Genomic DNA, 26,713 nt, shown 5'->3' on the forward strand with positions numbered 1-26,713 from the left:
GCCTAGTGAGTATAGTATTTTACTTTTGATATGCTTGTCCTGTCTCAAAGCTCACACCACGCTCCTTCGTCGATCACGGTTGCCAGGGAATACAAAAATCCGTTGGATGTTTTGTTTTCAAAATTATGGATAGAAATTATATCACGCAAAACACATTATAGTTGGAAAAGTAATGTGTTATTAAAAAGACTGAATTTTTTTTCAATTTTGTTTGCAAAATAAAAAATGTCACACTTTTTAGTTTATAAATTAAATTAAAATCATTTTTTTTATTCGTTCGTCTTCTTTAAAAAAAAAACTTAAGATGATCTTACGTTTCAAAATGACGCCCTGATAATGTCTTTAAGAATCATCAGCACAGCTGTATTTTCCATACTTCCATTACTTTATAAAGTCTTATTTTAAAACATTATTTTTACCGAAAAGCTGTACATATAAGTAAAATGTTTTAGCACCTCAAGCGGTTAATTGCCTGTTGCCATGTAAACCAGCTTGCAAGCTTTTCCAAACCTAAAATAAATTTGGAAATTATTACGTTCAGCTGTCTTTAAAACTTGTCTATACTTATGTAGCAAGAATCTCAGAAGAAGAGGGTTTCAATTTAAATCAAATACATAGTGCATCTCTCTAATACTCTATCTACTTAAAACTTAGATATTTAGGAAATCACTAGATATTAAAAGTGCAGCAATGGGAGAGCAAAAATGCATCAAGATTTATGGATTGTTAAAGAACGAGTATTTTCACTTTGCCAAGTGTTGTGCAGAGGTAACCTTTTTCATTGCAATGGATAAACAGTCAAGCATCAAATTGTCTTGTTTATTTTCAGGATCTCAAAAACAAGTTTGGTGATAAGTTTATTGACCCTTTTATCAAGCCAATGCTTGAATGTGAATGGAACACTTTTATTGAGGCAAAAAAGATTGTAAGTTAATTTGTTAACTCATGATAGTGGTTTAACAAACTTTTGAATACAATACATCAATTTATAGTCTTGAACTATATGCTTTCCATGTGTAACATAATTATTTCAACTGGCATAGCAACTGTGTGGCATACAAAACTACAATGCCTTATTAGACTGTTGGTTCTAATACATGACATACCCTATGACAAAATACCAATCAATATTGTATTCTATTTGTCGGAGTCCTGTGATTGCTGCATATTGGATTCTTCTTTGCTTTGTTTTTTTTATATTGACTTGACAATCTTTGTCATTTAATTATTATATAGGAGCTTAAAGGTGAAGTATGGTCATACACAGACCCAGTTATTTGCTTTGTTGATGATGTGTTAATTGGAAATCATAAAGAGTTGCTACAATGGGCCCATGATGAATTTAGCTATGAGGATTTTCGGCCTGCTGAACTATACACTGCTATAGCTCAAGAATCATATGCTGATTATTTTACTGAAAGCAAGGTATATTTTCTAAGCACACTTACACTTAAAAAATTACTATTCTTTGAGAGTACTTTTTAATTTTTAGAACACATTTGTTTTTATGGACATTGTCATTGACAGTCAAGAACAAAAGCGTCTAGTGTTTGAACTTTTCTCTGAAGCATGCCCAAGAACTTGCAATAACTTCCAAGCTCTTTGCACAGGGGAGAAAGGAACATTACCAAGTGGTTTACGGTTGCATTACAAAAATACACCAATACACAGAATTGTGCCCAATGGATGGATACAGGCCGGCGGTAAATTCATTAATTTCCAATAGATCTAATCTTAGTGAAACCTTTTTGGGGCTAAAACATATTTAATTAAATAGTTTTTTTTGCAACATGGGAGTTTCCTTTAAAAATTTTCCTGCATTATTGAGGACTGTTTGGAATATAATCCTTTGTTAATTATTTTGTCTGACATTAAATATCTTTGTCTGACATTTGTATATTTTTTGTGAAAATTGGAATGTAACCTCTGTAAGGTCCTGTCCCCCAGTTCGGGAAGCAACATTGTGCAAGGGAGTATTTGTGTTTTGTTTTATTGTATATGTCCTCTGTGAGATTTGTTGTCAGAACGTTTTGTCTTCAATTTTTTTTTCTCAGACATTCTTCATGGGCGCGGTGACAGCGGGGAATCTATTTTTGGGGAGGTGTTTGAAGATGAAAACTTTTCTATCCCCCATAACGCACGAGGCATTCTAGGAATGGCCAATAAAGGAAGACACACAAATGCATCACAGTTTTATGTTACCTTACAACCAACGCAATGGATGGACTGTCAATATGTTGCCTTTGGGTAACTGTGCTTAGTTTGTGCTTATTTGTATATTATGCTTAGGTTATTCAGAATCTCTATATTATGGTCGACAAACAACTTCATCAGACAGTCTTATATGACCTTGTGACAATAAAAGACCTAAATAATTTTCACATGGGACATCAAATACTATGCGCCTTATACATTTTTGCTTGAAAAAAAACACAAATAAAAAATATCACAGTTTCATACAATCCGCGATCTCTTCTTGCGATAAATCGAATATGACTTCTCAAGTTGTGGTATTCGATTAAAAATGTGTTTATATGTTTGTCTCAAATCGTTTCAAACAATGTTATGTTTTAATATAAATCTTGTATTTACAGGATTTTAATTGAAGGAACGGAATTGCTTAAAAAGTTGGAGAATTTAACAACCTTCAACGAAAGACCTAAAGTTGATTGTCGTATTTGTAACTGCGGATTATTTAAACCTGGGAACTGAAACTGTTTGTGATTTTTTTGTTGTATTTACCACTGTATTTTGCCACTGATTTAACGTTTATAAATCATTGTACCCATGCTACCGGTCAACATATGGCATGTTGGAGAAGGAGAATTGACGTTAATTTGGTAGTATCACAATTGTATTTAGGGGGTGGTGCCAACAGCTGTTTTTTTCTGGTCAATCTATCACATTCGAATTGTTTAATGTCCGATGGGGTGGAAGATTGGAACATTGCAGTGGGCGCATGTGGACCATAAGCTTGTTTTGTAAACCTACACAGCTTGACAACCAGCCAACCTGCAATTGACCCTCACGCAGTTGGAATATGAGGTTGCGTCCTGTTGTCGAACACTCAGTAGGTCCCTCTTTGGTTCATGGCTCGTTTGTCAGAAATTTCGAGAAAGCACTCGAAAACTTCAAAAAAAAATTTCCAACTACTAATTTATTATCCTAGTAACAATCCCTGTATAAAATTTTGACGTCATCTAATTAACGAACACTCATTTATCACATTACGCGAATGATCCATATGATGGATATACTGGCCACTGTATCAATTGGAAGAATGACAAAGTCAGTAAAACAAGAAACACTATTGGCATTAGCAGAGAAGGAATGCCCGGGGTGGACGCAGGGGATTGGACCTCCTCAATATTTTGGTTGGTGGAGTCATAATATGACTAGTTCCCCACAAAATCCATAATTTGTTATGTTTGGTGTTTTAACACCCTCGAATATTAAACGTGTGGAATCAATGAAATATTTGAGAGAAACGTGTCCATAGCTCTGCAGCGACCTAAGGTGTGCAGAACGAAACACTGTCGTTTATCTGACTCCTAACACTATTAAGAACATCTGCCAAAGAAACTACCTTTGCAACCTTTTAATTATTACACAAAACGATAAACAAACATACCTTGGTTTAATACATAGAAACGAATCGATTGACCTACATGCCAGCTGCGCTTTGTACAGAATTTCAATACACAAAAAAATGACGTTTAATCAAACAGTTTCTCTGCAGCTCGTCATAGTTTGCTTCTCCGTGAATGTCATTCTTTGTGTGCTTATTTTAGTGGGGAAATGTTATTTCAAACAGAACATAAATGTTTGTTCACATTGTGTGTTTGAAAGCGACAAGGAGAAGATAAGTATAGGCTATGTTCCGTATTTATTTTCACGCCATGCCCTTTTTTGCGTCGCAATGCTTGGACACCGGACAAATAATTCCTAATTGTGTATTTGCTGTAGTTTTGTTGACAGGTAGAAACTTTAGAAAAAAAATCAATCTTCTGAAAAAGGAGAATAATCTAATGATTGTCCCACCACCCAATAATTTAAACGGACCTCGACACAGGGCAACATAAATTTACATTCCTTTATAAACCTAACGTTTCAATCACTGTGATGGCAAAATATATACAGTAGTACCGTCTTTACTCGGTGAATTCGCCTGCTGTAACAATTTTTAATATACTTCGGATATACCAACAGATGGGGTCCCAACTTTGCTTGGCTATCGATCGGAACTTCAAGCCCAAGTGAAAGCCAAACGCCAAGTTTATACCTTGGTTCACACCAATGTTCGCAGTTTTCGCTAAGGTGTTCCCTCCAAATAAAAGACCTGTTTAAAACATTATTGTGTTCTTGTCCAAAGTCCAAGGTGTTTGAAGACCTTGACTGAGGTATTTTTTACTAAAACAGAAAATAATATTTAAAAAAAAAACGGAGAATATAGCTTACGTTTCGGACGTTATTGGGATCATCAACACCACCTGAACCTCTCAATTCAAAGGAACACGCCTCAGTTTACTTCCAGGCTTCGGACACTCCTTTTGACAGTTACATTACGTGGTCAATGTGACGAAGAAATAATTTGTCTCCAATTTTTCATAGTATTCGATTTAACACGTTTAAACAATGGTATGTATTTGCTGTTTTTTTTCGCCAGCAGTACGAAGATTCCGTGATGTATGCTGTGTCCCGATAATCAAACCAAGTCTAACTATTTCTCGGTCGTTTGTAGCCTACAATGCTGCTTACGCATGGGAGTTTAGTGATATAATAGATATGACGCATATAAATCTACATCCACTTTATTGCTTTAGATGTGCAACCTAATGGGCCTTCCAATAAACGTACGTGGGAAGTATTACATCATTTCCTGTCCCCACATTTTTATGTGTAACTACAAAGCGTAGTAGCGGAAACTCGATGACGAATCACAACAAATATGACGCAATCGATCACTTGATGACCTGGCAATTGTACCTGCACTAAAGAAAGAACTTATAACAATGAAATACCGATTTTGCTTCACCTTTTACAAACAGAGGCATAAATTAAGGCAATTTAACATGTTAATCGTCAACATTCGCCCAATAACAGTAGAGTATAGACAAACAGCTGTACATAACGATAAAAATGTCAAAAAGCACGGAAAATATAAAAGCACGGTTCAATTACGAAACTTTTGCAAGATTTAAAAGCACTACCGACAGAAATAGGAACTAAAAGCACGCCCGAACATACTTAGTTCAGACTCCACAAATTTCGGCAGTTTGAGGGGCTGAAAAGTGATTGTTCTGCATAACTAACAAAAAGTTACTCGAAAAAACTTAGTAGGGAGAGGCAACCGAAATCCTACAAAAAGTGATGCTGTGTTGTTAACCACAAGAATGGATTGAACATGAACGTGGTGCTTTGAATTGCTGTAAGTTCATAATGTAGTGCTTAAACATGTTTGTAAATATGCTGCCTGTTTGTGAAGATGCAATGTCTTGGAAAAACGCTTGATTTGCGAAAAGGTGAGTTGGATTATTCAAGCAGAGTTGCGGGACCAATGACTGAGGTTAAAATGCATTTAAAAGCGCAAAAATCAGGTGCTTGAAAAAAACAGCAAAAAGTATATTGAACGAAAAGAAAACTACGAAAATAAAGCATCGATAATGGGTTGAGCACCGATTGCAACCACATGAACATGTTGCTTGGTGAGCTTAAAAGGTCAATGCCTATCGTCTCAATTCGAAGTTGCTACGACCAAACGCATGCATACAAAGGCGAAAAACACAAAAAGCAATTGCCTCACAACAATAAAATCCCCACTCCAATATTTTTCAGTGTCGCGATGGAAGGTCGGCGGTCGCGCACCAACGTTAAGAGCAACTCCACGAAATTTCGCCATAGCACTGGATAAACCAACATGCTCAGTTTACATTGCCAACTATAGCAAAATATTAAGCGATAACAACAGGCAAAGTGGAAGATTTAAATGATTTAAAACGAAACGAAAAACACAATCCACAAAACATAAACCTGTCAACAACTTGCGAGGGAAGGAATCGACATTTGTTAAGTACACAATTCATTCTTTTTTGTCGAGAAAATTTTAATATCGCTTTGGAGCAACCACGTACCTGGACGAAACTAGTTAAAATGCCTGATTAAAAGTCCATTCTGCAGTACAATGCAACGTTTGCATTTTCACATCACAGTAAAGATTTGAAAGAGTTCTCTGCGCGATGCCTGGAAAAAAGGTCAGCGCATCTGCTTTGCTAAGTAAAAATGCACCTCAACAAGCATGTGGGTAAGGCATTAAAAGAAAAGAGGCGAATAATACAGCAGTAAAATCTAACTCGATAACCAAAATAAAGCACCATTCATGAGTCATCCTTGAAAAAGTGAACTCTAACTTAACAAGGCGATTGGAACAATGGTAATGATCAAATAATATATTTCAAAGCACGATGAACACAATACTTATGTACAGATAGATGTTGATCAAAACTTTTTGAAAAAAAAACTTTAAAGATGTGTCACACATTGGCGTTATTAACGGCAAACATGTGTTTTTGGTACACCTCCTTTACCACACCTTTACGTCCTAGAAATCTCTATGGCTATTTATGCAAACTCCAGTTAATAACTGCATTGGAGTTTTGATGATAAGATCAACAAAAACCCAGAGAAACCTTTCACAAAAAATGTCTGAATGGAAATGTTGAAATGCACAGACCCAAGTTCAGAATTGTTACATTCGATAATGTCCTATTGACCCAACAGATGATTGCTGTCTTAAGTTAGGATGAGGTTGCATAAATTGTTGTGCAAAAGCATTGTTACCCATTCCAGGTGAGCCACTGGTTCCGCCAGTACCCATCATAACACCTCCATTGGCATGTGAATCCACCAACAAGTTCGGGTTATTCCCACAGTAAGGATTTATGTCTTGGAACATCTGATGTTGTTGTGTATTGTACTGGGGTGGTGGTGCCTGGTGTTGGGTCTGTTGTTGATATTGATGTTGTCCTTGCTGAAGATTTGCCATATTTCCCAAACCTAACTGTCCTGTGTTATACTGATAGGTGTGTTCGGTGGACTCATTTTGCTTGTTAGTGTTACATGCTGAGTTTGTCTCCATTGTACTATCCAAGTCCACTCCAGGCATTACCCCAGTAACTGCAAATATTCAACTTGAAGGTAAGTCAGGTCAATTGCCTCAATAGACACCAAGCTATGGTAAATCAAGTTCATTTTAACAACATCAATATTCTGTGTTTTAAGTTAAACTGGTCCATACAGTTTAACACAATTTAATGAAATAATAATACATAGTTTCAATAATATCTAAAATTTGCGGACAGTGTCAAGATGTAGAAACTCAGAAAACTAGAAAAATAAACACAGAATCTAAAGTTTTTTGGCAGGAAAAAAACATATATGTTACCGGAGTCTTGTTGAAAAGGATACCCAAAATCCATCGGATATTCAGTGGGAACATCCATATCCTGAAGCATTTGGTCCAGTCCAAGGGTTGGACCAGGATCAAAAAATTCATGGTTGTCTATGTTAATGTCCGATGGAAATTTTCTTTGGCTCATTTGCATGAGGTTGCTATCATCAATAGGATGTTGGTGATGCTGGCTTGGGTTGTCTGCCCTTCCTAATCCAAGCATGGTACTTTGCTGTGAGCAGACACAGATTATTTGTCAACATGAAATTGAAAAAAAAATGCCACATTACAATAAGCTACCTTTGGGAACGGTGAAGCATATTCATGCATTCCCAAGTTTTGATTGTCCATTATAACTTGTGGTGGTTGTTGCAGTTGGTTTGGAATGTTGCCAGGCTATAAAAATCATATAAAATTTTGAAAAATATATATTCTAGTAGTTTAGACAGAGAGAAAAAAGTAGTATCAAAAAGAAAACTATTGCTTCATGTAAGAGCAGCAGTATTGCTTGTAAATGCAAATGAGCCACACCATTTTAATGCTTTTTTACCTGCTGAGGATTTTGCTGAAGACCCAAGCCATTGTGTTGCAAGTGTTGCTGGCTTTTCATAGCATTATTAGGCTGACTTCCAAGCAGCTGGTATAAAGTTGTTGTCTCATTTGCAGATGATGATATTCTGGTTGGAGCATCAATTCCCTGAACAAGAATAAGTTTAACAAGGTTTTTACAAAGCATATTCATTTAAACTTACAAGCATGTTTAGTTTAGGTGTCTGGGCATGAGTTTCTGGATACTGTCGATAAGAACCCTAAAAATATTTAGGTATTGTTTAGTTTGATAAAGTCTGTCTTTTTTCAGTAAATATTCTTTGATAATAATACCATGTTGTAAACATTGTGTGGAGAAGCAGAAAGTGAAGTTTCAGGTGTTTTAAATGATGTAAGTAATGTTTCTTGTGACAAGGATTCTGCACTTTGCTGGAAACAATGGTAAAATATTTTAACAATCAATTTACAATACTTCTTTTACAATTCAAAGCAGTGGCAACCCCAAAAATTGTACTGGGGTATTACATCAAGCATGATTGGGCACATACCAAAGGTTTTTGCATTGATTCTGACATGTTGTATTTAGGTTGTGGTCTCAAACGTGGCATGGTGTTTGCACGACCTCGCTGAACAGGACCTCCAAGATCTACATTCTGCTTCAAGGGCATTGAATTCAATGTCAAAGACTAAATAACAGAATGAATATTACAACCACATTCCCAAAAATGCTTTTACCAAAATAACACAGTTTGTAACACCTTAATAGTCGTGGTAGTGGTGGTTCCTTGTAACAATGATGCCAAATTGGGACTTGAAAGAACGGCTTTGTTTATGGTTGTAATGGAGTTGGCCTGTCCATGTGAACAACAAATTACATTACACACACACACATATATAATGCCACTATTAATCTATTTCAAAATATACTTTATTTACCTGACTATTTGAATTGTTTGTTGGTGTGTTTAGATAAATGTTTGTCCTGTCATTGTTTGCTGCAGTCATCACATTGCTTTGGCCACAAGTCATTGGTGATGAAGGGTTCAACATGTCTATGCCTTGTAAGCAATAAAATTAGCTTTACAAAAAAAGAATACTTAAATTGAATGAACCAACTTTACCAGCAAGACTGTCCAACAAATCTGAGTGCAAAGGATCGTCGATACTATCAACCAAGCTAAACGCATCAGGGCCTTGTCCAAATAATTCTGTAAAGTTGCCTGAAACACAGGGTTCACCTCATAAAAAAATATTAAACGGTTATTACCACATATTTTTCCTTTTAAAAATTACTATGTGGCTATTTTACCATTTCTGTGATTGAGAGGGGTTGAAACAAAATGTACAAATTGGCATTTACTTGATGGTGTGTATGATGAAGATAATGGTGAAAGTGGTGGGGGCCCATCAGCTTCCAAATCTTGAAGTAATCCTGTATGGGGTGGTGATATCCGACCACCGATGCTACTGGCATTTGAGCTGGTGCGGTTTCTAACAAGTAAGGTATGGATTTTAACTGCTCATGATACTATCACTCAACTTACCTAAACTCAGATGCAAAAGACTTGCTGGGTATTTCATAGTCTTGTGTGCGATCTGCACATGGGCTCTTAGTCCAAGTGGAACTATCATGCTTTATTGATTTTTCTTTCTTTTGTTGATCGACCTTAAAAATTAAACAAAAAACATTGTAAAATAAAATGTAATAATAGGACAAACAAACAACAGAAACCACCTTTTGCTTTGCCAATTTACTTCTGTGTTTATTGTTTCTAGCAAGGGTTGTATCCATACTAGTTGTTCTGCGCCGTGCTGGCTTGCCTGGCTTGGCATCATAATTGATGACCCACCAAGAAGACTTGCCCGTGCCTTCATTCTGGATTCTCTTAAACTTACTATGAAGTGACAGGTTGTGCCGAATGGAGTTCTGAGATGCAATAATGACATAAAAATACAACTGGCACTACGTTGCACATTTTGTAAGGCAGTACTTTAGTGCCGGACCATATTAAATTAATGACCTAATGTCACACCTCAGCAACAGCCATGATTCATAATTATAACCTGCTGCATGCAGTAGTAGGAGAATTCTAATTTTGACAAACAGATATTGTGAAACAACTGCACTGTTACATACAATGACTGTGTCAAAGATGTTTATTGTGTCTATTTTGAAAAGCAGGTAATTTAACATTTGGTGATTAAAAGTAATTTCTATCAAACAAAACATTTGTTATATTGGCCTCTCTGTTGATTCCATAAAATCAGTTCCATAAGAGAAAAATGCTAATTGGCACATTGGTACTAGTTGATATTATAGTGAAGGCAACTGCCTAATTACAACTATTATAAGGTGAGACCAATTTGTACCAGAATACTTCAAAGAAGTTTTCCCAATTATTTGTAATTTTACACTACTCATTTTTTTAATTTTATCAGTGAGCAATTCAAAGTTATCGACTACAATATCAATCAAATTACAGCCTGAATGTTATCAGCTAATTTTGTTTTAAATAGTGCCTGCTTTATTTGATATGTCCAAAATCTTATATTGTTTAAAAATTAAACAGAAGGTACGTGAACGTTAATACAGTCTCCAAAAGAAAAGGAATAAAACAAAACTTGTGGTACTAATTTTTCAGTATCGAAGAGTCGTTATAAGAACAATTGATGCTAACTGAAATTGCATCATCACATCTGCAATTGTGAGTAATGGGCTTCCTCTGCCTACGTCACAATATTAAAGTGTTGTCACCACAGGAAGTAATTGGATCTAGTATTTAACTCTTCCGGTTTATTTCATCTAGGTTCAATGTAGGCATAAAAGCTATGTGAACCACATGCATTGATAAAAGTTTATCTTGAAAAAGCTGCTACCTTACAATAACTAGTCCAGATGTCAGCAACCTTTGGCATGCAAGGAGCCAGCTAAACACTTTTTGCACCAAGCTAAAACATGTTTGGAGCCACAAAACCTTGGTAGGGATTATTTTAACCCTTTAAACATACACAAAAGATGGTAAGTGTCACTATATGTTTTTATGGAATTGCAAAACCTTATGGAACAACTGAGTGCACCATAACAGTTTCTTTTTTATTTACTTTACAGTCTTCTATGCAGCTATAACAAAGTGTGGGAAAGACACATAGCTCTGAAACCACAGGTTGCCGACAACTGATTCTGACAAACACACTACAACATAAGCATGATATTCTTTATCCATCACAGGCAAACAAAATAAAACAAATTCTACCTTCCATCCAGCTGAAGAATTGCTATCACCTTTATCCTTAAAATATGGAACATTCTTCACCATCCAGTCATATATTTGTGCAAGAGTCAGTCTTTTGTCAGGGGAACTCTCTATTCCCTGGGTTATGAGGTCAGCATATGACATATTTCCCCAAGCATTTTTTCTAGATGATGTCTTTGCTTTGGTTACCACAGAAACAGTGGTAGCTGGTGGAGATTCTGTGTTAGAAACTGACCCAATATCCAAACTGGTTCTCTTATTTCCCTCATTTCCTGCATTATGTGAAGATTGTGGAGCAGAGGTAAATGTGGGTATTTGGCTGACATTTTCAGTTACAGTGTAAGTTGACTCAGTCTTTACATTTAATGGTGTTTGCAAAATGTTTGAAACAAGATTGGATGCTGGAGAACCCATCAGAACACTGGAGTAATCAGTTGAGGGAAATGCACTTGGACTCATTGTAGGACATAACTCCTGTTTTGGTTCTTGTTTTACCATATGGGAAATTTCAGTGGCATCTGCCATTAACTGCTCCTGTGAACCACACTCCTCTATGGTTGCTTCTAGTTTCATCGCAATATCCCCATCCTGACTTTCACTATTGCGACTACAGATATTTGGCCTGTTCATAGGCCATGTGCAGGATCGAGGACGAGACTGTGGCTCAAAATCGGGATCAATTACAGGTATCTCTGCCATGGCAACACAGCTTCAACTTCTTTTAAAAAGCAAAATGTTATATCACATCAATGATGTTTTTAAGCAGTCTAAACATCAAAAATATATTTTGGAACACCATCAACAAGCTATTTATCACTTTTAGCAATGTAAATCAAGTAGTGAGGTTAAGCATCATACATGGCCTAACATGAGGCTCTCCGATTGCTGTACAATAAAGCAAAACATAACTTTTTAAAAGGCTAAAATTATCACGATGCCATGTTATTGTTAATTGTCAGATGTGTTTGCAAATGCAGTATTTGTACAATGTCAAATACATGGTTTAAGGTGCTGAAGCTAAACTAGCAAAAATTGTGCAAATAGCACATACAAGAAAATCATGCAAGTTTTTGCCGATTTATTTTATTATTTGTTACATTTTACAACGTTAAACAACAAAAAACAGAATTCCTACAACAAAATATTGTTTAAACATTTGTTACCTACATTATGAATGAATCAGAAAATACATTATGAGCCATAATACAACTACGTGCTGTACAACAACAGTCGGCCATATTGTTTGGCTAGCCTCGAAAAACGTCATAAATAAAGTCACGTGACATGACTTTGTTCTGCTGCATTTTGTTTCTGTGTGGAGATAGAATGATACATAAAGTTTTTAGTTAAACTGGTTGCATAAATTTAAAACGTACAGTAAGTGACTATCAGAACTAAAGGTAGAAGAATAAGAAAATCATTTTGATAAAAAATACCCACCACTTTAACTGCCTTTTTGCGTGCTATGATGCCACATATAAAGATTTTTTTAATTTATAAACTTGTTTTTTCTGCAATTTATTTGTAATATTCGGGTAATGTACTGCTTCTAAATTCGACGTTTAACTCATCTATTAAACAATATTCTCCATGCACTTTTATTGAAAACCGTTCCATAAACTAATGTAGGCTAAGTAGCAAACTCCAAAAGTTGTAACCATTTTTATTTGTGATTGTGTCTATATTTTTGTTGCACCAAAAAACTAATGCAGATGAATGCAATTAAATTTTTTTTGTCAGGGTCCTCGAGAGGGAAAAAACTATTTGTCTGGAGATCGCAAGTAGGCTAATTGTAGGGGAACCAGGAAACTAATTACACCGGGACCAGCCAGGTCGCAAACCTCGATCCACATATAACTGCCTAATTTAGTATTGTATTTTAACGGAAATTTACAACCAAAAATGACTGTGTCCCTAAATATTGTCATTTTCACTTCTATTTACACATGGCATCCAAAAAAAACGGCCTACAAAACAACGTCGTATTTCGGAAAAAAGGATGAGAAATTTTTAATATTTTCAGTTATTAGAATCAATGTAATGCTAACTTAAACATAATAATAATTCAGTTCAAAACTCTACCAACGTTTCAAGTAATTCGAATTTATTTGCGAGTATTCTATCTTTTCGAAAGCAGAATCGCATTTGGTCTCGTGTAAAGGCCCGTTTACACACGAACACAGTATGGCACGGCACAGCACAGTCTGGCACACACGGTGTTTACACTACTGGAATAATCGAGCACGACAAGTGCAAGTGACAAGTTACGTTGATAATTTTTTAAGGATGTCACTCTTGCCTTGCATTTCTCTGCCTCGCCAGCGATATTATAAGTACAAATTGAAGTTGTTTCTATTGGCTGTAGATATTTATGAACAAAGGGCATGTACTGTTTTACATAGTTAAGACATGTACTGTTTTACATAATTTTTTACGACGCAAGGTAACACTACAGTTTATTGAACCAAACACCACAGATTCTGAAAACAAAGATGGTATAATTGAACCAGGACAATGGTTTTCCACAGCAGCATCCCGCTGAGACGCCATTCCACATACCGCTTTGTAATGCAGCTACGGCACCATTTCATACGCTCAAAAAAATCGCTCACATGTCAAACGCGGTCACATCACACAACCACAACTAAAATAATATATGTCCTCTATTTTTAGGCAGTCGCGCTGCACTTTCGCATCAATGTGTGCCGAAATGTGCCCAACTGTGCCCGAATTTATGCTCATCGAGCAAAAGCGAGCACATCCTAGAACAGACCGGCACATCCCATCCCAGCACAACTCAGCACGCGCGCACAATAAAACAAACACGGAATCGTCTGTAGTGTAAACGGGCCTTAAGTCGTTGCACTACCATAATACTATACTATAGTGGAACCCAGCTTTACAATTGAAATCCCTTCGTTTCAAAGTAAACAAAGGTGTTTGTGGCCGCCCCTTTGCTACCTAGGCTTGGTACGGATCTTGATCATGGTGCGGCGCACCGACTGCACCCCCTCTCATGGGACCTGTTTTTGTGACAAGATGACACGAAGCACAAACTTTCTTGCTGACTCATGGTTCCGACTTTGCGTCAACAGCACAAGCCAAAGTTATGTAACAGGCGCGCAAGTTTGCGTAAATTCCAGACGTTTTTCTTTGCCTGTAGCCTACGTAAGTTTTCGTTGTTGGTGCTTCATACATTCGTTCCTCGATAATTTCTGCTTTGCCTATGTAGCATGTTGCAATGTATTTTTATAGCTCTATAGTTGTTTTACCCAACGTTCATTTATTAACGCAGGTCACTTAAATTCGCCTTGTCACGATCGTGTGAGGTATTAATCCGATTAAACCCAGCACTTGCAGATTTATCTTTATTCCACGCATCAAGGTCGAAATTTGCCGCTCACATCAGCCATAAGATGTTTTGGGATAGCATTTTGGACCGTTCAACGCCATTAATTGAGGCTATATATTGACCACTTCGGCTGGTTAGCGAGAGAGTTTTTTTATGAATTTTAATTGACCTTCTGTACTTTGCATATGTCTTAACACACAACATCTGAGCTACGTCCTGTCTAATTGAAAATTGGCATCTTGTTATTGTGATTATTGTATGTTTTGCCAAATTTAAATATAACTCAGTAATTACTAATTGCACAGTGTGAGTCTGTGAGGGGGTTAGTTGGGTTTTGTGTTATACTAGAGTAAATATGGCATAAATCCTACACCTGAATGTAATTTTTTTCCCGCAAAGGATTTTTCGCTTTTTGTTTTAGTGAAGAACATGTCTAATCTAAGTCAATGCATTTTCTGGAATCTTTACCTGCAGCATTATAACGTCAGACCCATTGTTAACGGGAAGTCGGAACCCTAAATACATGCATTTCGTTTCCGGAAAATGCCAATACACCTACAGTATAACACAGCTAAGTCGCGCACACCGATCCACATACCAGTCTGTGTAACGTAGAAATATTTGCGAACGTTGACTATCAGGTGTGAAAAATGCCAATATTAGTTATTTTTTGTCATAAATTAAAATGCAATAATGTACTATGTTACGGACAATAAGCTCCCCAGTACAAAATAATTATTTCCCGCCACTACAGTGATTTTGTTGTCGACGTCTTGTGACGAAATAATCACCTACTATCTTACGATCCCCATGTTTCGGCCGGTGAAATGTTGAGGCTGGTGTAATGAGTATGTATGTGCATTTAATCTTCTTTGTGAACAGGTGTGGTCAAAATCTTTTAAAATCGCAACATAGGAATTTATTTTGAGACTACCGGAATAAACGTGAATATTAAAACTTGACCGACCTTATGCAACCAGTTGAAGAACTGCGAGGTGGAATTGAGATTTGAGGAAGGGCTTGAATTCCACATACTATACAATTAATGACCGCGTGAATTTGTATGTTACATAGACTTATATGTGGATCAGGGTTAGCTACCTGGCTCAGTTACGGTGTAATAGTAACTTCATTCGTTTCCAGGTGCTCTTAGTTTGTAATGTCAAATAAATTATCGCGCAATCGAATGACGGTTTGACTAAAATCCCGACTGCCTGAATTCAACAGCAGTGTTTCCAAAACTATTTTCAGGGAAAGTAGCCTGACTTTCGTGATTGTGTGTTGCAATTGCCTGACTTTCGTGAATGTGCGTTGCAATTGTCTGATTTGCATATGTTTGTATTTTAAATGCCTGACTTTCGTTTTAGTATAGGCACGGGAATTGCACAGCTTTTGTGTGATTGGGAGTATTTGCGCTGTTACTTAGACCCTTGAAAGAACTATAGAAAGTCTGAAGATGATATTGTTCTGCGAATCCAACACACAGTCACGAAAGTCAGGCACTTCCAACGCACAATAACGTAAGTCAGGCAATTCCAACATACATTTACGAAAGTCAGGCAATTGCAACATACATTCACGAAAGTCAGGCAATTCCAATACACATTCACGAAAGTCAGGAAATTCAAACGTACGATGATTGCATGGCTATTTTCCCTGACTTTTTTTGGAAACACTGGTGCTGAAGTCAGGCAGTCAGGATTTTAGTCAAGCCCATCGAATGATGCTGTTTATTTGATACATCGACATCAGTGTTATTGCTCTGTAGCTGAGTCTGGTATAAATTAAATTCTGTCATAGTGGCAAGATTACTAAAAATTGAAAAAACATCAAGCACAATTAAAAATTTTGATGAACTGTTTATAGTAATCTATATCAAACGAAAATGTTTTTGAGTTTACGGTAGTACATAAAAGAGTTCGCAACAAACAGTTGCGTGTGTCCAAGGAGTGGGTTGAAGACACTAAATCAACGAAATTTGTATGTTAAGTATTTGTCTATTTCAACGAACTTTATGTACGTGGCTTGTCAAAAAACTCGCTTTAAATGCCGTGTAATCATGCGTAAATATTTTGCAAAAATGTTCTTTTGTGCCTAAACTGTACCAGAAGAGAAAGACAAAAGTTTTTATTCAATACCGCACAACTGTAAAATAATAGTATTTTATTAGGCTTGCTAAGTTAGTTGTTTTTTGTTCACTTTTTGGAGTATTATCCTTTTTTGTTTACTTTCATCATTTGTTTTTATTTATTTACTAAACATTTTTTATGTTTTTTCTGCTAAAGCGTGTTTGTTTTTGAACAGAAAAAATACTGTTTGGCGGTAGGCCTGATTAATCTAACCTTAAAACTATTTGTAATGTTATGAAGCTCAGTATTTTAATTGTTTTGGTTGAGTTTTTTGGATTGGTTCAGAATAAGGTATGTATTCACTGGTGAGATTCAGCCGAGTTGCATCGGTTCCATCACTGGTTACTGTCAATATGACTTTTTGTAACAAAACCCGCTGAAAAATATAACTTTTGTGATAAAACCGGCTGACAAAAAAATTGCATCCTACCACTGTATGTATTGTATGTTGTATGACCTTCATCTATGTTTTGTGGTTATGAAATGAATATTATGTGACAAAATTGTTTGATATACCTTGCAGCAAAACACTTTATGTTTTGTTGTATAAATATTGAACATTTGTTCACCTCATGACATCTTTGCTTTTATGTTATATTTCATGTGGTGACTACAAATATTTGCTTTTTGAAATAGGTATCAATTGATGTCAATCCTGGTTGCAAATTACCTGAGTGCTTTGGTCCAAATCCAGAAATTAATTTGGTTTACATAAAAGTCCAGGTACATTGCTTGTCATAGGTTACCCTGGCATGATATATTTTGCATCTAATGATTGTCATAGGTAAATTGTGTCTTTCCTTTGGAGTAGAAAATGTTTCCATAGATTTCTTTACTGTTGTAATTTGCCTGTAGTCTGTTGTATGGTTATAAAGTTATTTCCCCTTCAATTGAAATTAGAAAAACGGTCTGTCAAGTTTGATTTTTTTTGGCAAATATCTGCATTGTGGACTGATTTGAAAGTCAGTTTAACTTTTCCACTTATTGTTACAGGGTGATGTTAATTGTCTTCACTATTTGTGGTCGTTTGTTGAAGCCTTGTATCCCACATTGCTGATGATTAAAAGTGACAGCAATCAATCTTCAGTGGCCATAGACTGGGAACACTTTGTGCATAGCAGTCATCGGTCAATAAAAGGATCAGTAAAAGTACTATGTGCAAATCATTCATGCGGAAATTCATCACAATCATCAGTATATTTGTTGCAGTCGGTGAGAAAGCGAATTTGTTCTGGGTTGTATGGCATGAAATAATCATGTTGTATATCTAGATTATTGAATATAATGACACAAAAAACAATGCTGACATCACAGACAAACTTAACTTTTATGTGTCAACGTATGACTTGTCAGATTTACACTGGAAATTCAATGTATCTCAAAGTGACAATTCTGTCTTAATGCAGGTACCAAGTTTTTCATATTGGTATCAATTTTATTTGCAGTTAAGTAACTTCATAATTATAAATTAACATGAATATTAGGGTTCAACTAATCAACCAAAGCAAATGTTTACCAACTGGAGTCATTTCACTCTCAAGTTCATGACAAAAAACAAAACTGGACGAGGATTACTTTTTCCACATTTACCATTTAATAACCAGTCATCAATGCTTGAAGTTGTTTTTAATAACTTTTCAACAGCTTATGTTGGCTCCAGGTGTGTATTGCCTTGAAAACATGTATCACAATAGAATTCTGCTATGCTTGGGCAGTTATGCATGGTGAATAATTTTGCAAAACAATTATGTTTATAGGTTTGCTTTAAAAGTAGTTGTGGCGAATCCAGGCAATGCTTCTAATAGTGGGGGCGAAGTAAATGGAGATGTAACGAAAATTTTAAAGTGGAGTATTGATGATGAATATTCACCTTCAGTTTTCACAACACAACAAATATTGTGGTGGAAACAACCCAAGTCCTACACAAGTTTCTGGCTTTGGAGAACTGTAATAATATTGGTGAACATTGGAAATTTTTAAATGATAAAGATTTCTTCCTTTATTCTAGGTTTGTTACACAAAACCCACACCAACACGTGTATATTCATCTGATGTGCAAACTACAGGTCTTGTCCTGGCAAATGATACAACTACAAAAAGTAAGTTGGAATGTCACATTTTTCTTGAAAGGGCGAAATACTACAAACCTGTATGTTTAATTTGATTTTTTGAAGCTCTTTAACAAACAGTTAATTTTTTAGAATTTCACAATAATTCTCTTCTCTGTGCATACTTTGGTAATGCGATTAAAAAACTATCCATTAAAACATCAATTGTTTCATTTGGAAAACCAGATGATGGATTTTATGTTGCAACACGATATGTCAGTTGGTAAGTAAGTTAACTTTTCAGTACATACACTATTTGCAAACTTGCTAAAATGATTTAGCCACAAAAAATAATAGGAATTCTGTGTACTTTTAGGCAAGTAATAAATAATATTTTTGGGCAGGACATCACTAGTGGGAGCTGGAGAGCCGCCCTCTGATTCCTTATCATTGTTGGTTGTTTGCATTATATTCACAGGGGTTGGATGTCCTGTGCTTGTGATTTTATTTGGCGCTGCTTATCTTGTAATCAGAAAATTTCGTAAACAACGAAACTTGCATGTGAAGTTGTTGACAAACTATGAACCTATAGGGTGACAGAATTAATCGTTTGTTATTTTTTTCCACACATTTTCATCTACTGTTGCGAGCAACTGTCACTGTGTAATACGTTTTTTAATGAAGGCAGAAGGCCATAATGCTTGGTAAATGTACACAAACTTAATTATTATAATACTGCAACAGTGCATTTCGTTTGTTTTTGCCAGTTTAAACGTGTGTTCTCTTTGTTTTGCATTTAAAATGTGTCTTGGTAGTGTTTGAAGAATATTCTAAATAAGTCGGTCAAGAGTGAATTTTGCCACTATTGTGCAGTAAGGTGCAATATTATTGATGTACACACCAACTCATACTTCGCTTGCGTTCTGTCATCGTTATTCATTAACTTGCTTCTCACTTTTTCTCAATTGGAAATTTTTATTCAAGTCCCTCAAGTTTTTCTTCGTGTTTGATTCCTCATTTTGACACTTGAACAATAAATAATTCCTAAATATTTAACTGAACAAAACCAAACGGAAAAAGCCAACCCAGATAACACCACATCACAAAATTAAGGTGTTTTTTGAACTTGTGTTTAGTACAATGCATTGTATGGGATGACGTTAAAATCCATTAACGGCAATATTAATTTGACGCCAGTGTCAAATGGCGTCTTGGATTCGATTTGGTGACACACTTAGCCAGAAACGAGAATGCTTATCAGTGCCGGAGTGACACGAGCCAGACCAGAAGCTAAAGTCGTCGTCTCCAAACGTCACTGCAATTGCGGTTTTGACATTTGTGTGAAAGTACCATGCGCTAAGTGGCTGCTGATTCTAAAAAAGGCGAACCTATTTCGACCACTAAGGAATTGCGTATACCTTACACGTAAATAACGACCGGGGGTAGAAGTGTGAGGAGTTGTAGGAATTCTTCCAAATTCTTGAGACTTTAGCGTACGCATCAGGTTTTAACAGGAATTGGTTACTATCCAAAATACCTCGCAAAGTCACGTCTCACTGAACATATCAATTTCAAAATGTTGCAAACATGACGCCGACTGACAATATTTTTCTGAGTTATCAAATTTTCGCCAAACATTGATTTTTTGCGAATAACTTTGCATGAGTGGAGTATTTTAATTGTGGATGCCGAGAGATTTTGCAGTAAATGCAAAAACAATCCTCAAAAGGCTTACAAGCCAAAAGGACGCATATTTGTTTTTCTGCTGTATTTTGAACACACTTTGGTGTAACTGCTATTTACAAGGCAAGATGATAGAATATATCAGAAAGTTTTTTTGCATTCACAAGCACTATAAATCTGCGATCACGCCATCAACTCAAACTAATACAAAAAACACGTAGAAAAGTTACAATTTGCTTAAAACCATCGAAACACAAGGATTTGCAAAATATAGTATATGACTGAAATATAACTTAGTTTACATGAAAGTGCCATGTCTTGCTTTTAAACCAGTTGATGTGCGATAGTATTTAGCATTCAAACAAAATGCACAGTAAACACCATTTTCTATCAAATGCTGTAAATAATTTACTATTGTCACGAAATACTAAGTACAAAATTACGATAGGCATCTCATAATATAGCGAAACGAGCACTCGAACTAACATCACGAACAAACTTGAGTACGTTTAAAAATGGTGTCGTGTGCACTGTAGGCATAACCCGCGAGGTTGTTAATAATATCACTGGCCGGAACCAGCAAACAAATGTATAGTAAATTCTCCAAGCATCGGTTATTCTTGTTGCGGTTACAAAATATTTAACGCAAAAAAACGTACGGCAGTTTTATGTTATTGATGAAAACCAACGCGTGCAATCACAAAGTGTACATGCAAAGTCAACGACATATTGTAGCAGCAGGGTGGGAGTTCAGACAAATTCAAATTTTGTACAGAAAAGTATCACCGCCTTCCAGTGATGGAAGTTACATGACCGCTGGCTCCGCTTTTACAAAGGGTTGGTGTGCGGCAGAACGCATGTATGGGTGATATTGATGAAAATGGCGTCGCGAATCACGTGTTGGCCCTGTGGCTGAACCTGCTGCGTACAATGCAGTAAGGCCGTTGTATGTGAAGTTGGGCGACTGTGGCCCGACTTTATCTAACGCTTGAGTGTTGACCATTGGTAAACTGCTGATAGTTCCCTCTGATAATTGCACTGTATTTTCCTGGCTCACAAACTGAGAGGAATCAGATCCTACTGCGTCATATAACGGTCCAAACTCTCCATTATTATTGGAAGGCATTTTCTGCTTAAGCTCGTAAGATTCGTTTCCACGTGCGTAGGACGTCGACGGGCTGTAATTGTTGGAATCCGGAGAAGAACGTTGCATCAAACTGTTAGCAGCAACGTTTCCGTGGGTGTTTCCAATACCGGAATCAGGCGAAGACACGAGACACACGGATTGCAAACAATTTTCTGCTCCTGGCGCGGGCGAAATGCTGTTTCTGTCGCGTGCGCTCACTGAGCTCAGGTTTCCGATGCCCGAAGTCATGTGACTTGTGTCCAACAGCGAGGTAGATGAAAGTAGCGAGTTAGCCACAGATCCGTCACCGATGGACTGATTGCTTTCTCGCGTTACCAGATTAAGTGAGGAGTTGACTCCACTTACAGAGTTGTAAAGTTTTTGTGGCGAAGAAGTTGATGCGGCCACACTGCTACTTGATGACGTGGTTGTTACCTGACGCGATTTTTGGGATTTTCCCTTGCTTTGTCCTTTCGGCTTTCTTTTCCGCGTCTGAATGCTGTCTTTTTTCATTGTCCGCGGGCGCGGAACCTGGTAGTAAAGCAATTGTTGGCGTGTACGTGAAAAGTTTATGAAAACAAGGTTAAATTTCTCACCCCGTGCAATTTCTGGTAGAGGCCACAAGCATTACATACTGGGTTTCCTTCTGGACTTCTGCGCCACAACGTTGTTACTGTTGTGCTGCAGTTTGAGCACACCTGTCGACGACATGCGGCCTGTTAGAAAATACGACAAGCTTAATTGGCGCAACTTAACAGTATCCTATTTATATCGATTTGTATTTTGTGTCGATGTCATACCAATTTTCCTTTCGGCTTTGTGTTCCCTCGCATGTGATTGCCTGTTCGCCATATTCCACACGAGTTACACAAATAATGGCCACTGGAATCTCTTCCCCACGTTGTTGCGGTGATAGTTCCACAGTTAATGCATTCCCTCGTCTCTGGAACTGTGAATTTATATGAATATTCAGTGGCCGAACACATTCAGAAATAAAACACATAAATTTTGTTCAAAAATTATGAACGTCACAGAAACCATTCATCGCAAGATATATTCAAAATTTGATACTTTTTGCTTCGGATGTTACACCATAATATAAAAATAAGACTTCTCGTAGGGAAAATATCTGCCAATTTTATTCGATGTGTTTGAAATGGGCTAGTCCAGGGAGCGTGAGAAAGTGGTCTCAAACAAATGTAGCAGCGAGAAGCAAGGAGGCCTTCTAAGTATTACGAAAAGCCGACTAAAGCATCTCTCCTTAATTTGGCGGTTCCTGTGCACCGCCTTGGTCTGGGCCAGCTCCCACCTGTTGACAGTTGCTGACGGAAAAACGCCAAACAAGGACCGCTTTTGTGGAAGTCGGTACATAAACCGATTTGTATCATTTAAAATACATCTGAATAAAAAGTGTATGGAACTGAATGATACAGAAATAAAACGTTGCCACAAAAACTTTACTTCTTCTCAAGCATAAGACGGTAACCTTCCCTCCTGATTGCCAAAAGGATGTAGCAAATAACGCACTTTGCTTGTTTAGTCTGTTTGGTAAGTGTTGTTAATATGGTGACCGAACATGCTTAGTCGAACGGTCAACATGCGTAACCCTAATCCGAGCCACCGCACTAAATCCGGTTTGAGATGCTATACCCGTTACAATTCACCAGTATCAATCCAATGTTACGTTGGACAAAAAAAATAAATATTTATCAAAAAAACTGCCAACAAGTTTACAATGCATGGCAGCCATTAACTAAATTATTTTTAAACGAGGAGTTTGCGAATTAAAATTGAAACAAAAAGCAGAAGTTAATACAATATTACTGCTTTGAATATTGTACCATATCACACAAATCATGAAATGCAATAACGCGAGTCTTTTCCAGTAGATGCAAATTAACCCATTTATGTGGAAAAATATGCACATGTTGTGAGACTCGCATTTGTCTCTAGTTAAACTGACTCCCTAAAATTTGTGAAACTCACTCATCACACCCAAGAGAACAACTCCCAACTCTAAAACATAAAGCTTACTGTGGGCACAGCTGCAAATTAAGAGCGGAAAAATAAAATATTTTCCGCAGATGAAAGTTTTGATGAATTATAATGAGTTATAATAATTATTTTCCTCCCTCCTCAACATATTCACATTATACAAAAAAAAAACAGACAAAACAAATTAGCAAAAATACATCATGTCAGTGATACAAAGTCTGCAGAAATTAGCCTTACCGTATTGATAGTTGGAGATTCCGCCCATGTATGGTGTTGACGAATGATTGATGGGCACATAGTTCATTGCAGCGGCAACAGCTGCTACACTGCTAGGATCATAAGCAATAGTTGAGGCGGAAGGGTTCCACATTTCTGAAGGTCCCAGGTATCCGTAGGCTGATGCGCCATTTGATGCCGACGACGTAGAAATGGAATAATCACACGGATATGATTGTCCATTGTATGAAGAAGTCGGCACAAATTGGTGATATGCGTGCTGTTGATTGGTTGGATAAAGGGGAGAACCTGCAGTCTGAGTGGAATAACTGCCCGGTTTCAAAGAGCTAAAATGTTGATTTTGCAGAGTGCCGGTGTGAAAAGGGGAACTTTCGCTTGATGGGGTGTATAGAGTCTGGCGGTTTGAGTAATTGTGCCTAAGCCCGAAATTAGTGGTTGTACTGGCAGTAGAAGTTAAAACAGGCAAATTTGAAAAATGTTTGGTACACGATGGCTGGGCGAAGTTGATTGGTGCATAAGCATCCCCTTGCTTTCCACCATATGAATCCAAACCAAAAAGACCTTGGTTTGACTGCATTTCTTTATTGTCATCTTCGGATGATTCATAGGAACATGTGCGTTGTTGTCCACAGTTCAAAGGACTGGAATCGGAGTTCCCTCTGGAAGACGCATTTTCACACATCACTGCACCTGACCGCGGTTTGATGATGCTCTGAACTGAACCGTTCGCAAGTTTTTTATGCTGCGGAAAGAGAAGTCTTCCATCGCTTCCTCCCGCAGCAACTATGTCTTCGGACATTGGCGAAAATGCTGCAGGCGGCGGTGTGGTGGATTGAACCCTAACACTTTCAACTTCGCTTTTATGTTGATAGGTCTTTATGTTTTCCTCGGGAGTCATTTCTTTGTCCTGTGGTTGGTATTGGTAATAAAAATGTCCCAAATCTTCGTTGGTTGAATATCTGTAATTATCAGTTAAATCTTATTTATTCCGAAAAAAATATTTTGTTTCCTCGTCATTTACCAAAAAACGGCGTCTCACATTACATTAGAGCAGGGGCACACAACCTTTTTATTAATGCCGGCCGCATCACACAGACTTTATTTCACTGCCGCCAGTGAGTCCAAACTAACAATTTTTCTTGTGATCTTATTGTAACAAACACTGACCAATTTCATAAACCAAACATCCAGGCAAAACCTGTTGAGTTTTTGACAATGCACGGCCGAAAATACAAATGTACAATAAAGCATGTGTACGGCTGCATGAATTAGCATCCACGGCCACATGAGCACGTACGGCCGTAGGTTGTGCACCCCTGTATTAAAATACACTACCATTTTTTATGAAAAAACTTTAATGTAACTCTGAGAATATTTAATTCAATGTAAATATATAAATTTGCAAACGCTGTCACCATATCTGTTTTATAACCATGAGCATCACATGTCAGTACTAAACCCACATTGCGAAAGATTAGATAACGCCTGTTACAAATAGTCTTACGCAGTTGTTCTTTCCAACATCAAACTTTTATCCGGATTGGCTGAAACTTTTCGCGTCGTCGCAAGTTTGGAACTTGAAGATTCAGGTAAACTTTGCTGATCGACTGAAGTAACGGAGGATTGCGAAATTCTTGTTACCGGTAAAGAATAAGGTAAATCTCCGGCAAACATATTTTTTATCAAACACAGTCAATGAAACTTTGATGCCAAAAACCTAAACAGACAACACCTCTTCACCTCTGACTATCACATGCAACCAAAATAACAATTTCGGTTATACATAAACGTAATGTTGTTGTTTAATCAAAAATTGATCTTAAACGTTACTTTGGTATTGCGAGGCAACCGTAGTCCCCCCACCCGCGCCGTGCCACACACAGACTCGATGTTGATTCTGGATAAAATGGCGAAACACGTGCATAGCCTTCTTCAGGTCGCATTTCATTTACTGACATCGTCTCTTTTCGGCCATTTCAACTACTTGCCACCCATTTTACAGTTTAATAATTCGAGTTGCGTTGCTGGCTTCAAGTTAACTGTCAGAAATTCTATAGAACGCATTAATATCACACATATACACTTCACATGGATATATTGCACATTTTCTGGAATGTTCACCTCAAAAAAGACACTCTGCGCAACACCTAACCTAATCGTATCAAATTGTGGACGCAAATTTAAACGGAGAGGTTGTCGACATTCCAGAAAAATAGCTCATGCTTTGTCACTGGCACGCGTGACTGAAAACAATTAGCTAAAATTTAGACTATGGATGCTGGTGGGGACCTTGATTGACAGCAACGGTGATGCAGAAAAGGTGCGCTGTTTATAGAGCAAAATTATTGGTCCCTGTTAATACGACGTGCTGCGCGTCACTACCGGATATAACTTGAAGATGTTTTCGTATTATGAAAGAGACGCATTGCAACAACTTTTAAGTAATTTAGCGATTCAGTAGCGAATGATGTCAGGGTAATTTGCAAACAACCAAATCCGCCTCGTAGCACGTAGAAAGTGGAGTGCCGTGCACATAAATTAAACAAACTCGTCGCAGGGTCGCGTCAATTATGCCCGGATTCCGTTCGATGTTTGTGGAAAGGCGCATACGTGCAAGAGCAGTAACTCCGTAAGTGACAGTTCCATGTTTATTAAAGGTCGCCACCTTTCCGGCTCGAAAGCGCGATACTGACGTTTGCAATGATTAATTTGAGACGGGGCACCGGGTTCCAGCGGCGCTCACAGTCCGCCTGTTTTTCCGCATTGGCCAGGCTCCCGTGCTCTGCGGTTTTAAATATACATTGAATATGTGCACACATACTAGACAAACGATGAAATAGGCCCCCTTATCGCGTTTCGCCAAACACACTGCCCGTTCGAATCTTTAGTGTAA

The 26,713-nt window shown here is 37.3% G+C and overlaps 4 protein-coding genes across 4 annotated transcripts; 2 read left to right on the plus strand and 2 right to left on the minus strand.

The window, feature by feature from the left end:
* Window positions 1-658: 658 nt before the first annotated feature.
* Window positions 659-2,790, plus strand: LOC145894879 (putative inactive peptidyl-prolyl cis-trans isomerase-like 6). Its single transcript, XM_082983546.1, has 6 exons — window positions 659-768; window positions 830-925; window positions 1,237-1,425; window positions 1,493-1,703; window positions 2,055-2,247; window positions 2,595-2,790. Exons 1-6 carry the CDS (start codon window positions 691-693, stop codon window positions 2,710-2,712), a joined length of 885 nt encoding a protein of 294 aa, XP_082839672.1. The 5' UTR covers window positions 659-690; the 3' UTR covers window positions 2,713-2,790.
* A 2,267-nt stretch (window positions 2,791-5,057) lies between these two features.
* On the minus strand, window positions 5,058-12,131 carry LOC145894764 (uncharacterized). The gene is made up of 14 exons (XM_082983411.1): window positions 11,251-12,131; window positions 9,732-9,923; window positions 9,541-9,662; window positions 9,357-9,487; window positions 9,118-9,216; window positions 8,933-9,054; window positions 8,755-8,847; window positions 8,545-8,682; window positions 8,330-8,425; window positions 8,200-8,256; window positions 7,998-8,144; window positions 7,748-7,843; window positions 7,442-7,679; window positions 5,058-7,173 (listed from the first exon to the last, which is right to left on the minus strand). Exons 1-14 carry the CDS (start codon window positions 11,947-11,949, stop codon window positions 6,746-6,748), a joined length of 2,658 nt encoding a protein of 885 aa, XP_082839537.1. The 5' UTR covers window positions 11,950-12,131; the 3' UTR covers window positions 5,058-6,745.
* A 4,664-nt stretch (window positions 12,132-16,795) lies between these two features.
* Window positions 16,796-19,829, plus strand: LOC145894898 (glycosylated lysosomal membrane protein-like). Its single transcript, XM_082983567.1, has 9 exons — window positions 16,796-17,022; window positions 17,368-17,454; window positions 17,725-17,943; window positions 18,003-18,137; window positions 18,216-18,391; window positions 18,489-18,678; window positions 18,740-18,830; window positions 18,933-19,062; window positions 19,184-19,829. The coding sequence occupies exons 1-9, from the start codon at window positions 16,966-16,968 to the stop codon at window positions 19,374-19,376; spliced, it is 1,278 nt and encodes a 425-aa protein (XP_082839693.1). The 5' UTR covers window positions 16,796-16,965; the 3' UTR covers window positions 19,377-19,829.
* Window positions 19,830-21,267: 1,438 nt separating this feature from the next.
* On the minus strand, window positions 21,268-25,494 carry LOC145895607 (uncharacterized). Its single transcript, XM_082984411.1, has 5 exons — window positions 25,325-25,494; window positions 23,821-24,779; window positions 22,389-22,531; window positions 22,185-22,304; window positions 21,268-22,119 (listed from the first exon to the last, which is right to left on the minus strand). The coding sequence occupies exons 1-5, from the start codon at window positions 25,492-25,494 to the stop codon at window positions 21,268-21,270; spliced, it is 2,244 nt and encodes a 747-aa protein (XP_082840537.1).
* Between the last annotated feature and the right edge of the window lie 1,219 nt (window positions 25,495-26,713).

The sequence above is a fragment of the Ascidia mentula genome, chromosome 3 (assembly GCF_947561715.1).
Source record: "Ascidia mentula chromosome 3, kaAscMent1.1, whole genome shotgun sequence".
In the NCBI taxonomy this organism is placed as follows: Eukaryota; Metazoa; Chordata; class Ascidiacea; order Phlebobranchia; family Ascidiidae; genus Ascidia; species Ascidia mentula.